Raw genomic sequence first — 15,922 nt, forward strand, 5'->3', positions numbered from 1 at the left:
AGATTCCACAGTAATTCTGATCTAAATGAGATAGAATGCAGTAGTTCCATTGTTTTGGATTCTTTTCCAAAATACATGCTTAAAACCTAAAAAGTCAGCGACTTTCCCACCTATTTTAATTTAGGAAAACATTGAATTGTGGGAGTTCTCTTAAGATCAGGTAAGGAAGGCACTTCCATATTGTTTAAATTCATGGCAGGGATTGGCCAGATAGCTTTGGCTCTTCGATACACAACAGGAAAAAACATCCCTCTTTAAAGCTAAATCAGGATAAACGCTGAAGCCCAGTCTCTATGCTGCATGTTCTGTGAGTGCACTTTAAGATAATTTGCAATGTTACAGAGGAACTAAATGATCCATTCTCACATTTGCTTCATTTTCTGTTCTTGATATGCATAGCCTCTGCATACTATTGCAAACCATTGTTTGCATTACCAGAACATTCAGTTTTAAATGAGGACACTGACCCAAATGTTAAATTAGACTACAATTTGTTATTTTCACAGGGATTAGGCAACACACTATTAATTCTTAGAATTAACACAGATTTTTCTCTTCTTTTGGGATTTGTAAAAAGATTGAAACTTGCATTCTTTTGCACACTAGAAAATTTAAGAAACAGTTTGGGAATGGCCATATAGATCTTCTGTTTGAATAAGGCATTGCTGACTATCATCAGGGGAAAGATTTATTTCACTTAATCTTTGGCAAAAAAAAAAAAAAAAATGACACAGTTGCAATAAATTGAGCCAAAGTATTACATACAGGCATTAGCACACGCAAAGCCTTTTTTTTTTTAAATTAGCATGAATATTGAGGAAATTTCAGAACATATAAATTACACACAGCAAAGGGGAATAATATAATATAAATTTTCTAAGGAACACTTTATTGGAATAAAAGGAAAAATACAGTAGATGCATACTTCTTTTAAAGCAAATAAGAACGTGAGTTAACTTTTCAGAAAGGCCACTATTTGGTAAAGTGGACAAGTTCAACAAGTAAGTAAAATCTTGTAAAAATGTAAATTGGTATTAGAAATTGTCTACTTGCAAAAATATATTTTGAAACTGCAGCTGCTCGGAACAGTATCAGCGGGGGAGGGGTGTGTGTGAACCAGATTTGCTCAGGTGGCTTGGTCAAGAGCTTGAAGCAAGTCACCTCCTTGCAGAAGTGTCGAACTGCCCGCCACCGGAACGTTAACCTCACAGTCATATCGGGTTAATTCTGGCAACAAATAAGGTTCAAAAGAAGGCCCGAGCAGACGACTTGCAACTCCTGAGAGGCAAAAATATATATGCAGAAGGTGAGCAATATTTCATACCCGAAGGGTCTTAGCAGCAGTTGGGTTGAACTTAAAAAATGTCACATTATAGTATAATCAAAGTAAAAAAAAACCTGGAAACTGCTTTTAGACTCAAATGCTAGGTGAATGGTTTACTACCTATTCTTTCTCCAGTTAATATTAGTCTCATTGTCTATGGAGATTCTCAGTCATCCAGGTCATGTTTTCCCAAAGTTGCTTTTTTCAAAAGGCAGCTGAACATTCCCCCCCTACCCTTGAAAATGTTTTGCTTCTCATACAAGAAGCTTCTTCAGTTCTGACTGAATGTGGGAATGGAAGGATTTGACTGAATGGTGGGAATTCAGGTATATAAATTATCTATGCAAGGAATATAAATCCTTCCATTCCCACAATTCAATCAAAACTGAAGAAGTTTCTTGGATGAGAAGTGAAACATCTTCAATACCCCCCCATAAGTCTTTTGAAAAAGCACATTTGGGACATTAGGCCCACTGATCAATAATTATCCATGTTCCCATTTCTTAAATATTTATTTATACTTCTCCAGTTTTCTAGTATCTCTGGTTATTCACAAAACAATGCTACTTTTGACTTATATCAACCATCACATAGATTTTTCTATAGCTAGTTTTTTTAACTAAGAGAGATTATTTAACATTAAAAGAGAAAGTCTGGTCTAGTGTTTAAGGCACCAGGCCAGAAAGCCAGAGACTGTGAGCTCAAGTCTCACCTTAGCCTTAAAAGCCAACTGGATGATCTCGGGCCAATCATTCTCTCTCAGCCCAACTCACCTCATAGAATTGTTGTAGGGAATAATCGGAAGAGGGAGGAGGATTAGATGAGCTTGTAGCTTTGAGTTACTTGTAAAGATAATAAAGGTGGGATTTGAATAGAAATAGAAATAAAGAATGGAATGGAACGGAACAGAACACAACACAACAGAACAGAACAGAACAGAACAGAATAGAATAATAGGTATCTCAGTTTATGGGAACTGGGAAGAAATTTTTTTTTCCAGAAGATAGTAATGGCAAACCGCTTATTTTTGCCAAAATAAGTACAAGGTCCACGAGGACCCTAGCAACTGAGCTTTATTTATATGAGACTTTATGGAAAAACCTTCAACTTATTTGTTGAGCAGATTGATCATAGTACTTCATTTGATCACTTTCAACAGCTCACAGTAAGAGCCCCTCCCCCAACTAAAGGAACCGATTTAAAGTATTCTTATCTTTATTAAAAGTAATTTTTTCATTACTGAATGTAATCTTTGACATGACACTCACCTGACATCCTATGAGCTTGAAATACACTGAAATCCTGATAAGGGGTTTTGTAAAAAGGCGGAGAGTATACTGCTTTGGAATTATTTGCAGAATTGCCAGAGGACAGTGGTAGATCCTGCTGTTGTTGCTGCATCACATGCACTGGCTGGCCTGCGCATCTTTGTAGGTTATAAAGAAACTTATCTACAATTACAAAGTTAAAAATTGGCTTTAAAATGCAATCAGAAACATAATGCTTCACATAGCCAAATTTATATTTTGCCTGGGAAAGTATCTGTGTGTGGTGATGGTGGTGGGGCAGATAGGCAGAAGTCCCATGTTTTTGTAAGGCAATTTCAGAAATGATGAATTGTTTTCTGTGGATACTTTCCAGATTGCAAACATCTGCAGAAGGAAATTAAGCAGCTACAAGAGTCAATTTAATGGTGAGCATCAGTTCATAATATCTTAAGTCACAAAGATTTTTGAAGGTTAGAATTAGTTTATGCATACATATAATAGGCAATATTGGAAGATAGAGCTATGTATAAGCACGAATAGATTAGATATTAACAATGAATTCATGCACCCAGTTTTCATTCATATATAATATAGAGATATTCTTATCTTGCCAAAAGTCATTGAAAAATAGCTGAAAAACCTAAAGGCATTTTGACACCTAAAGGATATTGAGCCTGTTAATATATGATACTGAAAAGTAGGCAGGACATAAGGGCTTTGGATTATTATTTGATTATTATATTTGATTATTATTATTATAAATAGCCAATATATGGCTAGTGGCCATTATGCATTTGTCTAAGCTTCTTTTTAAGACATTTAAATTATGAATCAACATCATATCTCATGGTAATTGACAATGCATTTTAACCATGTGTTTTGTGAAAAAGATCTTGTTTCCCTAGACATCCAATTTCATATCATTTAGATTTGCTGGATGACTCCTGGTTCTGAATTACAGAAACCACTGTCGGTTATTGTCATTTGAGTTGCCTGTAGAGTTCTCAGAAGTATCTGAATTTTCACTGTGTGAAATAATACTAGAGAAGATGGTCCACTACTCTTATTCAGCAGAACCTTTACTTTTAAGAATGATGAAGCAGAGTGTAGATAGGGTATCACAGAATTTGGTAAATATGAAAGAAAAAGCATATGCATACCTCTTTTGAATAATTTTTGGTATTCTGCTCACAGCCGCCAAAGAGTGATCTATTCCACTATGTGTGTTTTCTTTTGGTTAGATATGAAGCCTAGTGGCCTAGTGGTTAGAATGCAATATTGCAGGCTGACTCTGCATTCCACTGCCAGGAGTTCAATCCTGACCAGCTCAAAGTTGACTCACCTTCCATTCTTCTATGGGCAGTAAAATGAGGACCCAGATTGTTGGGGGCAATATGCCAACATTTGTAAATGATCAGAGAGTGCTGTAAAGTACTACAGGGTGGTATGTAAGTCTAAATGCTATTTCTATATTACCAATTTTAAAAATTCTTACCATTAAGGACACTTGTGCTGAGTGACTTCTTTTCTGAATGCAATGCACAGTTTTCACTTCTGAGAAGTTTCATTCTTTTCAACATTAAGTGGGTTGGATTAAGGCCGGATATGTCATCTTGTGTCTATGGTAGGTAAGGCAAAACATGAAGATATGCTACTCAAAGAAACTTGTACAACCTTATATTTAGAAACACGAAAGGCAAAATACATTGATCAGTCATAATAAATTTACCCCATTTAGATGTTGAAATGTTTGGTCCTCATAATCTAACTGCCGCTTCAACTTCAGACTGTTGGCAAGAGCAACTCGGGCTGGATTTATATCTATGCCACGCTGTCCAAAACTTTCCAGTGATCTATCAAAACAAATCATTTTTTTTAAATTAAGTTGAAACAGACTTCACTTTAATGCAGAAAAATGTGACATGTTGGTCTGCAGAAATCTTTTTCAGATCTGTTCCTATTATCAATGGTTAAAACAGAAGCTTGCAAGAATATTTTTACTAAGACAAAAGTGGTTAGTAGTTGAGAAAAGATATGAGATTCATAACTGGCACAATGATAAACATTAACAAATGATAAACATTAATAAGGTGTGTCAATGCTAATAAAAATTGAAACATTATTTCTGTAAAATCTCCTATCAAAAAGCTGAAATGGAAAGAACAGAGTGAGCTGTGCAAATTGATAATAGCATTTTATTTAACCATTGCTCAACAACTGTTTTCTGCAGTTGGTTTCTATTGCCTAAGTACTGTTGACTCTCTGGTGTGGGCAAATCACTAGCTTGCGCCACAGACATTCACTCATTGATACCTGAAGTCAACATTAGCAGTTTGTTTATCTCTAAGGTTAATAAATAGTGCAAAGATAAATTATGGTCTGGGAGTTGCTTGAAATCTACCCCCTCATGGATAAAGTCAATCATATGGATCCCATCCCTTCCCTATTGGCTATATACCAACCATTTATTTTAATTATGATTTTATTTGTCAGATTTACAATTGTTCTTGGCCAGAAACTTAAGGCAACATAGGTAAACTTTATTTCCATTTTTTCTACAACAATATTGTGGAGGCTGGTTAAATTAAGAAAAAGTGACTAGCCCAAAGTAACTTAGTACTATTGGTAATCTAAGTCTCCTCAGTCTTTCTCCAACTCCTTAAGCACTATCAAGCTGATACTTGGTTTCCTTGTATCTTGAGTGCCTCATACCAAAAGATGATAAAAAACAGGTGGATTTGGAATTCTTGCTCCTTAATTTTCTCAGGTGCAACTGAACCAGATTCCTTATACAGTGTGTAGTCTGCAAGGTTCCTGGGAGGCACACAGGGATGCTGGGAACAAGAATTACATTTTTTGTACTCCTCCCTTACATTGTGGTATGCTGAGGGGAAAGGACTTAACATTTCAGAAGGTTGGAATGTATGCTAAGCTCCTCTCAAACCAAGAGAGGACTTCAGATGGATGGGTGGATAAACACTTTGGGCTACATCCTCATTTCCCCCCTCCCTACAATGCCCTTGATACTCACACTAGATTATCACCTGGCATAACTTCTAGGTAACATACAGTCCACTTCCTCCTTTGAAAATATGTGGGTTTGTTAAAAGATAGTTAAATGCTTGGTGCAGCTTGTGACTTTCAGAGAAATTTCAAAGTAGAAATAAAATTGATTAAAAACTGTGGATCACTCAGATGTCCACCCAGAGAGTCAAACAACACTCATTGTTTCCTCAAGTTTTCCCCTTTTCTATTTTGGATAAAAAGATGACTCTAATGAAAGAAGTGGAATCCTTGCTCAGCTGCAGTGATTAGAAAAAGTGTTGTACACATACTCTGTGCAAATACTCTCACAGTATGTGAGCACTTTTTTAAGTGTTTTTTTTTTAATGAAGAGATATGATTATGTGCCATGAAGTCATTTTCAACTCCTAGCACACAATCTCTTTAATTGAAGCTCTGATAACTTATTTAAAAATAGGCATACGAAACCACAACCTTTCTCTGACCCTTTGACAAATGGTTTTGCTGGCAATTTTCTATTTTTATATGATAACAAGCTTTGCTCTGATGTTTCTGTTTTGCCATTAATGCATATTGTGTTTTTCATCTTTTTGATTCAACCACTTGCTTCCACAAGCATGAACGTATGTGGAAAATGAAAAATCTAGCTATTATTTTGCTGTATTTAAACTGCTTTTGTCTATTATCTTCAAAATCCTTTTCTGTGTTGAATTACCTTTTCCTATCTGTGCTTATGCTGGACAAATGCAGTGATGGAGGGTCTGATGCAGAGCTTGTTAAAGACTTATTGCTGATTCCTCTCCATTTTGTTGGCATATACTGTAATGGTGGGTCAGGTGGCCACTGTGTATTTGGTCTCCCACCCATTGAAGACAGTGGAGTGTTGGCTTGTGCATAGTAGGGCAGCAAGAATGAGGACGATTGACTGCCATGGTTGTAGAATGCCAGTGGCAGAGTCCCTTGGCCTGCTGGCATATTTTTGTCAGATCCTGGCTGGCAATATTTCTCTAGCAGGAAGTCGCTTTGGGAAGAAGGAGCAAGTGGTTGGAAGAGACTGTTCATGTTACTTAAGCTGTGCTGCGGAAGCTGGATGCTTTCACACAGAGGACGTTCCTCTTGACAGATAGGGCTCAGCTGGAAATCTTCTCCATCCATGGGAATATAAGGAGCCAAAGTTTCAAGATCCAGTTCATTGAAGTCACTCTGTCCAATGAAAATTAAAAGGGGTGGGGTAGTGAAGAAAAACAAATTTACAATTTAAAATGAGAAAGCTAGAATCTCTCTCTTTTTGCATGTCCCAGAACAATGTCTAAGGCACAATATGCCTTACTCCATGTAAGATATGGCTTTGCAATTTCCTAGTTTCCCAAATTTAAACCAAATTCTCCAGCCATCTAGATCAGGGGTGTCAAACTCGCATCGTCATGTGACATATCGTGACTTTTCCACCCTTTGCTAAACTGGGCACGGGAGTGGCCAACACGCCTGGCCTGTGGGATGTGAGTGATCTAGATGTTTTAGACTTCAATACTATAGCACCAAGACTAAGAATGGTGGAAGTTTTAGCAGCTGTCAGATATGTTATATAATACTATATATTATATATCAGTGATGGGATTCAATTTTTTTTCTACCGGTTCTGTGGGTGTGGCTTGGTGGAAGTGGCAGGGGAAGGATACTGTAAAACCCCCAGTCAGAGATGGTATTTGCTGGCTCTCCAAACTTCTCAAAATTTCTGCTACCGGTTTTCCAGAACTGGTCATTATATAAAGAGCCCCAAGTTTGACATTGCCAGGTGGAAAAGCCAAGTCTAGGGAAATGGAAATGATTTTTCCATTATATCTCTCCCATTAATGCAGAATCCCTGCACTATAATTGCTTCCCATTTTAATGAATAAGAGCAGTAGCCACTGACCCTTGAGTGCATATAAGGAACTGAAACAGCATGCTCTTTTGAATTTTGGTTTGATGCTAATTTATTCATGGTTTCTCTTACCTGTGAACTGCATTGATTCTTGGCATCTGTGTCCATGGCAAAAAGCTTCTCAATCATCTCTATCTTCAGGTCTTCATCTAAAGAAGTGTAATAATCTCCTGGGCTACTTGGCTTTAGGGTGAAATGAGAAAACAGACTATCAACAAGTACACAAATGGCTGTAATGCAGTTAGCTGCATAGAATGAAACACCAGAAAGAAAAGACCTGGCCAACTGTCCTGATAGTCCCATTTTTTTAGCGCTTGGCGCTGCAAAACTGTGTCTTGCTTCCCATTCAAATTATGATGCAAAAATGATGACACAAAAAAAGAGAACACTGAATTGTGCTTCTTTTTCTCCTTCTGCTGATTCGGGGATCAGGGCTGATTTAGCCAAATCTCCAGTGAGTGAGAGAATTGTAAACTGGGTCCCACTGCTTTCTGTCCTTAAAGATTGATATAGAATCACATGAGGTAATAGGAAATTTTGCATTTCTGTTTGGGAGCACTTCTTTCCTGCTCTTGCCTTTGTATTGACTGGTGACTTTCCATATTAACCTCTTAAGGTCTGGGAATGGCTGCTCCCCTTCTAAGCTACTGGGGTGCATGTGTGTGTGTGTGTGTGTGTTACTGATAAATTCTCTGAAAATGTCATTCCTTTTCTCTCATTTTCACATTCTGAATGAAGTAGGATTACACCAAATTGATCTCACCCACCATCAGCCTTTGATATTGGTTTTGAGTTCAGTGGATAAAGGCAACTGGAAGTAATTCCTTTAAAAAAATACTATTTCTACTATAACTCCAGTTAGTGCTGGTGGAAAAAAAAAAACCCCACACTTCAAAGCTGGCAATGCTGCCAGATTTCAATGTAAAGTTCTTTCTTACGGTGGAACAGCTGCTGTTGCTGCTTGCGCTGGGAGTAGTGCTGCCAGGGGCCACTTGGGGCAAGGTAAATGATGGCACACTCAGCTTTTCAGTCTGGGATGCCTGGTTCTTCCCTTCTGGAGCCCACTGAGTGTTTGGAGCAATCACAGCTTTGTTATAGGTGGGAATTTCCTCAAAGTTTTGCGTTCCTGAAATTGAGGCAAGCAAGTTCAGTTCATCCTTGGTACTAGAAATCCTAGTACTTTTTTAAGAAAAAGAAAACAAACTGGAAAATATATTCAGATTAGGAAGCTTATCTTACTCCCCAAGTAGTTGACAGCTAAATTTCAATTAAGTGGGAGATATTAAACCTCATTCAATGCTCACTAATGCTTCTTTTGTAAGTTTGAAGTCACTGATATGCCAATAAATGACTTTAATTAATCAATTCCAATCAGTCAATTAACCATACTTCCACTCTGCCACAATCAAAATAATTCTTGGCTGTTTGTACTCTATCTAATCAAGAATTAAATTATCCATAGTTAGAGTAATCATCAGCATGAAACATAACAATAATTATCCATCCATCCATCATCTATCATTGTGTTTACCTGATACTTTGTGGGAGATGCTACAATCTACTAGCTCTCTTGTGGTTAACTATAATACAAACACAAGATGATTTTCACCACTCATTTTTCCCAAAATATTACTAACCAAAGTCAAGAGAAATAATTGCATCGCCTGGTGTTGGTGCCAACTGAGCAAGTTCTTCTGGTTCTTCCTTCAGCTTGCTGAATAAGAAGTCACTCTTATCAGCCACTGGAATTCCATGGTCATATATAGAGTTCATGGCCATCATATGAGGCTTAAAAAGTGATTCTGTCTGATCCATGGAGAATACAATGTCGTTGTTCTCTATTTCACTACCAAGATAAAGGGTTAGATATTTGTATTATGGAAGACAGTATTCATGTAAATACAAAGAATCACAATAAGAGAGATAATCAAAGATCATGGGACAACTAGATATTGTTGGTTTACAATCATCTTGAGTCCTGGGATTCTCCAACAATCTGCAGAGCTACCGTTTCCCCACTCCATACTTTCCCTGTTATTTGAGAGATTTGCATAAAGCTTTGTTAAAAGTGTCTAGGGAGGTTCCAGTCATCCAGGCAAAGGCTGTCCCAAAGATGCTTTCTCAAAAGGCAACAGGACTTTGTTTTTTCCTTGAGGAAGGCATTATAGTTCTCATCCAAGAAACTTCTTTCAAATCAGTTCCGTTCCCACCATTCAGTCAGAACTTGGGTGAGAAGTGAAACATCTTCCTCAAGGAAAAAACATCTTTGAGACCTCCTACAGAAACATGCAAAACTGCTCAGACTGTGTTGCTTCTTCGTCTGTTCTCATTTAGCTAGCATTCTTTGGGATTTCAGCTGCCTTACCTTAGAACATAGTTAACACAAATTATGCACTGAGGCTGCAAGTTCCGAGTATTGTAGATGACTGTTCCTTGGGTCTCAAGCCACACATAGCCGCCATGCTTGGCTAGCATGCGATACTGCCCTGTAACCACTTGACCTTTTCCACACACTGGGGATAAAGAAGGAAAGGGAAACATGGAAAGAAGAGAATTTGAATTTCAATATCATTTTTCAGTATTATGATACCTTGCTAAAAGCATCAGAAATATGTGGCATCACAGATCTGTTAAAGGATTAATTCACTTGAAACAAAGTAAGGAGCAGCAAGACAATAAGCAGTAAGGGCCCACTTCAGTTCTCAACCCTTGCAAGCTTCTAATTGACCTTCCTTTTCCATTGGTGCATCTTCTAAGAGAGGAGAAAACTCAGATGAGAGAAACCAGGCAATCTCCATTATTCCCATTGGCAATTATATCTCCATCTGGCAGAAGTCACATCTGTGATGGATTTCGGTACTTCTGTATGAGCTCTGTGGCAGTTTCCCAAGGATCACAGAATTCATCTGATTCCCTCCTTGAGATTAGAGGCAGTTTCCAGCATTGGATTCCCCAGGTTGTCATTTTCCCCAGCCTTGAAGCTGGCTTAATTCTGATTTAGATGAGAATTTAGAAGTATAATATATTTACTATAGTTACAGCCAATGATAGGCTATGAAAAACTCAAAAGAGCAACAACAAAGGCAAGAAAAACAATGACTGTTGCTTGATGGGTTTGTAGATATTGTAAATATTGATTTTACGCACGCACGCATGTGCACGCGCACGCACACACACACTATCTTGACATTATAAAGCCTGAAAAATTCTTCCACGATTTAAATCCCAGCTTCAAAAATACTTTGCACAATTTTGCAAATGGAAAATCTGAGAGGCTCTAATTCTGGGACTTGCTTCTGGGTAAATATCCATCAAATTTTATTATTATAATTTATACAATGTGGTATTATGATTAATGTGGTATTATTAGATTCTAGGACTAGAACCGGCAAAATCTGGGTTCAGGTCTGCCAATCTCTCTGCTCAACCTCCTTACAGTGTTTTTGTTGTGGTAAAAATGCAAGAATAGAGTGGTATGTAAGCCATCTTGAGTTCCCATTTAGTGTAAATAGACGTTACTAAGGAACTGCTTAATAAACAGGACTATTATAGAAACAATAGCCTGGGACTTTTCTGAGACAGCCATAGAACCATTTTAAGGTGAACAAATAGCCATACTAAATCCTTTGTTTGTGTATAATCTACAAAGCGCTCCTCTAATGTTTTTATTGCATCCCTTTATTGGTGAAGTTCTGCATTCAGAATAATCTTGCTCTTAAAGAGATTATATTTTGATTATTAGATTAGTGAGGTGCATAAACAAAAAAATAATAATCAAAGATTTTGTCTGAAAATCATTTAAGCAAATGGTTTCTGTTTGTCTGTGAAACATTATTACATGGGATTCTTAATCGAGAACTCATTAAGGCATCATCATGTGATGTGCCTGTTACATTACTCAGAGGAGTTTTAGTGCTTTCATCTTTAAAAGAAAACAAGTCACACCCTGATTTGATACAAGTTGCTGTTGCAGATATGTTAGTGGAGAATGATATCTAATGGTGAATAAATAATTCTTTCATTTTAGGCCAACTGAAGGGTAACTGCTAGCTGATTGCTACAAAAAAAGGAAACATATCACTGAACATACTATGCAGTCTGCACATGCTACTAGCCACCTTTAATAAATTGGGTGTTAGCAACAAATTTGGCCTTCCACTGCTCACTTGCAATTTCTCATAAATTATAAACAAGCTAAAAAAAATAATGCTGTTAATTTGCAGTTAGGAGTGAACTTTGAAATGGGGTGAGGAGCTCCTTTTCAACTAACTGATTTTATTAAAAAGGCTAAAAGTTTGCAATTCCCTTCAATAATTCATTTTAGACTACAGTTAAAAGCAGACTTCATGTTTTTAACGCAAGCTCTTTTCCCCTCCCATATGCCTTCTTGTCCAGTGCCTGGAAATCTTGCATATTATGAGTTGCCTTATTAAGGATACTGCCCTAACATACTGAATTTAGAATGCTGTTTCCCGTCCCTCCTCTGATTCAAGTTTTCACAATGAATTGTAGTCATAAATAGCTGAATTTCTGGAAGAAGTCTAGTCTGTGATGCTATTGTTAAATTCAGAAGTGGTTACCATAAAGCAGGAAGCAGGAACATGCATTAGATTAAGCCATATCCTAAATCAAGATTGGAAAGATACAATATTACAATATTAAGTCAAAGCAGGGCTCCTTTAAATCTGAATTACCTAGCAGCTTCATAACAACCCAGAGCACGCTGCATTATCACTTTGTCCTGTGTCTGTGATTTGGACTCTTTGCATGGCACATGATGTACTACTAAACCAATACTCCTGATGCTCTTTCTTTTTCAATATTCCAATTTTTCCAAGACTACTCTCATGACAGTTTTCTATTCTGTAGCAATTGTTTTGGAACATTTCCCCCCACCATCTTCTCTTACTTTTTCTTTTACTTCAGACTAACGAATGTGATTTTATAGTTTAAAAAAGCAGATATTTTTCATCTGCATAAATTTGAACGTTTACGTTTTTACACAGCTATACAGGTGAACATGCAGTTAAGGAACAATAAACTACAACTTCACAACTCAAATTACAGCATGATCTCCTATTTCTTTACTCTCTAAACTATAGAGCACTTTGTGGCTTCCTTCTACCCAGATATTATTTCTAGACCATATCCCTTCACAGCTGCACATACATGCCCACAGTAGTCCTCAACTTACAACTACCATTGGGACTGGAATTTTGGTTGCTAAGCAATGCACTAGAAAACAAGTCATCACATAATCGAACCCAATTTTATGACCAATTTTACTGTAGCCATTAGGTGAATCATGGATCATTAAGTGACTCTGGCTTCCCCAATTGACTTTGCTTGTCAGAAACCAACAGGAAAGGTTACACATCACGTTCACATGATTGCAAATTGCTGCAACGGAGAGCCATTGGGAGGTGCCCAATTAAGACCACATGATTGTGGAGGGTTAGTGGTGTGACAATCATAACTTTGAGGACAGATCATAAGTGACATTTTCTCAGGCCATTGTAACCTTGGACTGATGTTAAATAAATGGTTGTTAAGTGAAGGGCTACCTGTTTTTAGTGAATATAATTTCCTAACTTAAAAGACTACAATTGTTTTAAATGGCAAAAATACATATATGCTAGATTTTTTTTGGTTTTTTTTTAAAGGCTGGCAACCAAAATGAATAATAAAGTTCAGTGGGATCAGAACAGACTGAAAATTCAAATGAAAATTTGTATTAGCATTAATACCATTTGGATGACTTTATAGCATAAGTACATAGAAATATTCTGTCTCATTCTCTTTCCCCATATCATATATTCAATAAAATGTAAATTTATTCATTAGTTTATTTTCTCCCTGCCTTGATTATGTTTAGAAAGAACTCAAGGTAGTGAACATGCATACTACTCCATTCTCCTATTTTTCCCACAACAACTTCCCTGTGAGGTAGGTTGGACTGAGAGAGAAATACTAGTCGAAGTCACATGCCTAAAATGGGACTAGGACTAATTGTTTCCCAGTGTCTAGCCTGGTGTCAAATTAATTTAATTAATTAATTGTGATCCCATCTTCCTTATTTTTATTAATAACTGCAGTGAATGTATCTAATATTATCTTAGACTTGCATTTGATAACTCCAATAAAGTTTTGAAAGTTTGAAATGAGGCTTTTACTCATTTTTTTCCTTGGTCATTAAAATAGTTGTATCTCTTTTTTTAAAACAAACAAACAAGATGTATTTAATTCTCCAATAAAAATAGCAGTGCCAGGACATTGTACAAGCACTTTTGAAACTAGAATTGGCATTTAATTGTTTATGCTTGCCTATACCAGAAGTCTCCAAGAAAGAAAATTTATGAAATATCGTGAGTATTCTCCTAAAAAGGCTGCCATGAAGTTTGTGACACCCATTTAAGCAAACCAGTAAGACCACAAAAAAATCCCCACATGAATGTATGTTAATACCTCATTTTCAGTACATAATCTTTTCCTCTACTTGACTCAATGCTTGTTCTTAGGGAGAAAAAAGCCATAGGAAAACTGAGACCCTATTCTGCAATGACAATGTATAGGTAACTATAATTAGCATCTATTTTTAGATATTATGTAACAAGCTACAGTGAGAAACAATATGAAAGGAACTAAGAGACAAGAGGACAGACAGCAATAAAAATAGAACAAGCTGCAGTCCTGCTTTCATTTATCTGAGGATTAATAAATCTTGATGAGAATGATTTCTGAGTCATACTGACTTCTGAGACATACATAGGATTGTGCAGTTAATGTTTTGTTGTTCTAAATATACAGCATTAAGAAAGGAAAGCTGTCAGAGTTATTATAGTGTGGTTGCATGAGTCACTATAGACTTCTAAAACATGGCCATCCATAGGTTGGCCTTCAAGTACCTTGTGCAGGTCTCTGAACCTTGGCAAATAGACATCTTTTAAAGGGTTTCCAATATTTCCCCACCAATGCACTATTTTTATTAGCAGTAGTAGCACATGGTGTTATTGCATTAGCCAGGAAACCACATTGCTATTACAGAGTAGTAGTTTGGCTGACCATTTACCAGCTCCATTGTAGGACATGTTCACACTCTTCCCAAGGTGCGCCATAGGAGAGCAAGCTAGTTTTGCATCAAAGACGAGCAGCTCTCCTGCAGTGTTATCAAAGGGCCCCTCCCTTCTTTGGACTTGACTTGCAAAGAGGTGCTGCAAACGGAAAGGTTCAGAACTGGCAGGAATCTGCCTGCCTGCATGGAGCACCAACTCATCTCCCCCCTGAAATGGTACCTATTTATCTACTTGCACAGAACATGCTTTTGAACTGTTAGGTGGATAGACTCTGAGGTGAGTGATGGGAGCTCATCCTGCCACACAGTGCTAGGACTCAAACCTTTGGAGCAGACACCATCTCCAGCATCATTAAGCTATTGAGCTGCCACAGCGCTACCAAAACACTGAGCAGGGGATTGGATTCAGTGATCTAAATAGCCCCTTTATTTCTGTTTCTGATAACTGTATTACTCAGCAGACTGGTATCCATATACAAATTCTTCAGGTTGCTTTTCCTGTAACATGTTTCACACAGCTATTTGCTTATTTATAGTTTCATAAAACATCTACTTTTTCCTTTTCCCTTCATTATGAATTCCACCCCCACAAAAAAAAATCCTCCACTACCAAGTCCCTAACATGGGTAAATCCTTTCCTGTTAGCATTTATAACATTTATCAAATGCCATCAAGATAGGTTTTTTGTTTATTTATTTTCTGCTTGAGAAAAACTAACTTTCCAATTACAAGCTAAAAGCAGCAATAACTTTTATGGTGCATTAAAGACCCACAGATATATTGCAGTGTTAGCCTCAGTTAGCAAGGTTATTTATTTATTTATCATATTTGGAGGAAACCTGGATACAGAATGACCCCTAGGGGATTAAAGTAGACAATCCTACATATCCAGACAAACATATTCCCTGTAACTTAAAACATAACCAACAGGGTCTCCACAAGCATCCTTTTGGAGAGCCTGGAACAACAGTCAAAATTTTAAAGATGTTCTGAACATTATCAGGGTGGTAGCCAATGGATGTCTGGGGATACAATATCTCATTCCAAAGGGCAGCACAATTACTGAGAAGGAATGCTTCTTGGCCCTGGTAGATCATAGTGTTTGATCCAGGAGACTGAAATGCACCACTGCCCAATTTAATTAGTTGGACACTGACCCTATGCCCTGAATGGTGGCATATCTGCATATGTATAGGTAAGTCTGTCTGTAATGAATGACGAAACAGGGTTCAGTCTGGGTCAATCTAGATTAATTCATCCAAGCTTCTAGCTCATGTCAGCACCTATCAACAGGGAACTTCTTTCTCTCA

General features: G+C 37.2%; 1 protein-coding gene across 3 annotated transcripts in view; it reads right to left on the bottom strand.

Annotated features, from left to right (window-relative positions):
* Positions 1-474: 474 nt before the first annotated feature.
* The window catches only part of EPAS1 (endothelial PAS domain protein 1), a 93,372-nt gene continuing 77,924 nt past the window's right edge, over positions 475-15,922 (bottom strand). For all 3 annotated transcript variants that reach the window (XM_026695858.2, XM_026695856.2, XM_087932226.1), the window contains 9 exons: positions 9,906-10,053; positions 9,178-9,386; positions 8,479-8,666; positions 7,613-7,723; positions 6,332-6,819; positions 4,322-4,445; positions 4,088-4,211; positions 2,593-2,775; positions 475-1,278 (listed from right to left, as the gene is read on the bottom strand). In XM_026695858.2, coding sequence (XP_026551643.1) covers positions 1,127-1,278; positions 2,593-2,775; positions 4,088-4,211; positions 4,322-4,445; positions 6,332-6,819; positions 7,613-7,723; positions 8,479-8,666; positions 9,178-9,386; positions 9,906-10,053 — 1,727 coding nt within the window. In that variant the 3' untranslated portion in view covers positions 475-1,126. The remainder of the gene's footprint in view (positions 1,279-2,592; positions 2,776-4,087; positions 4,212-4,321; positions 4,446-6,331; positions 6,820-7,612; positions 7,724-8,478; positions 8,667-9,177; positions 9,387-9,905; positions 10,054-15,922) is intronic.

The sequence above is a fragment of the Pseudonaja textilis genome, chromosome 1, assembly GCF_049901715.1.
Source record: "Pseudonaja textilis isolate UNSWEBS1 chromosome 1, rPseTex1.2, whole genome shotgun sequence".
NCBI classification, from domain to species: domain Eukaryota; kingdom Metazoa; phylum Chordata; class Lepidosauria; order Squamata; family Elapidae; genus Pseudonaja; species Pseudonaja textilis.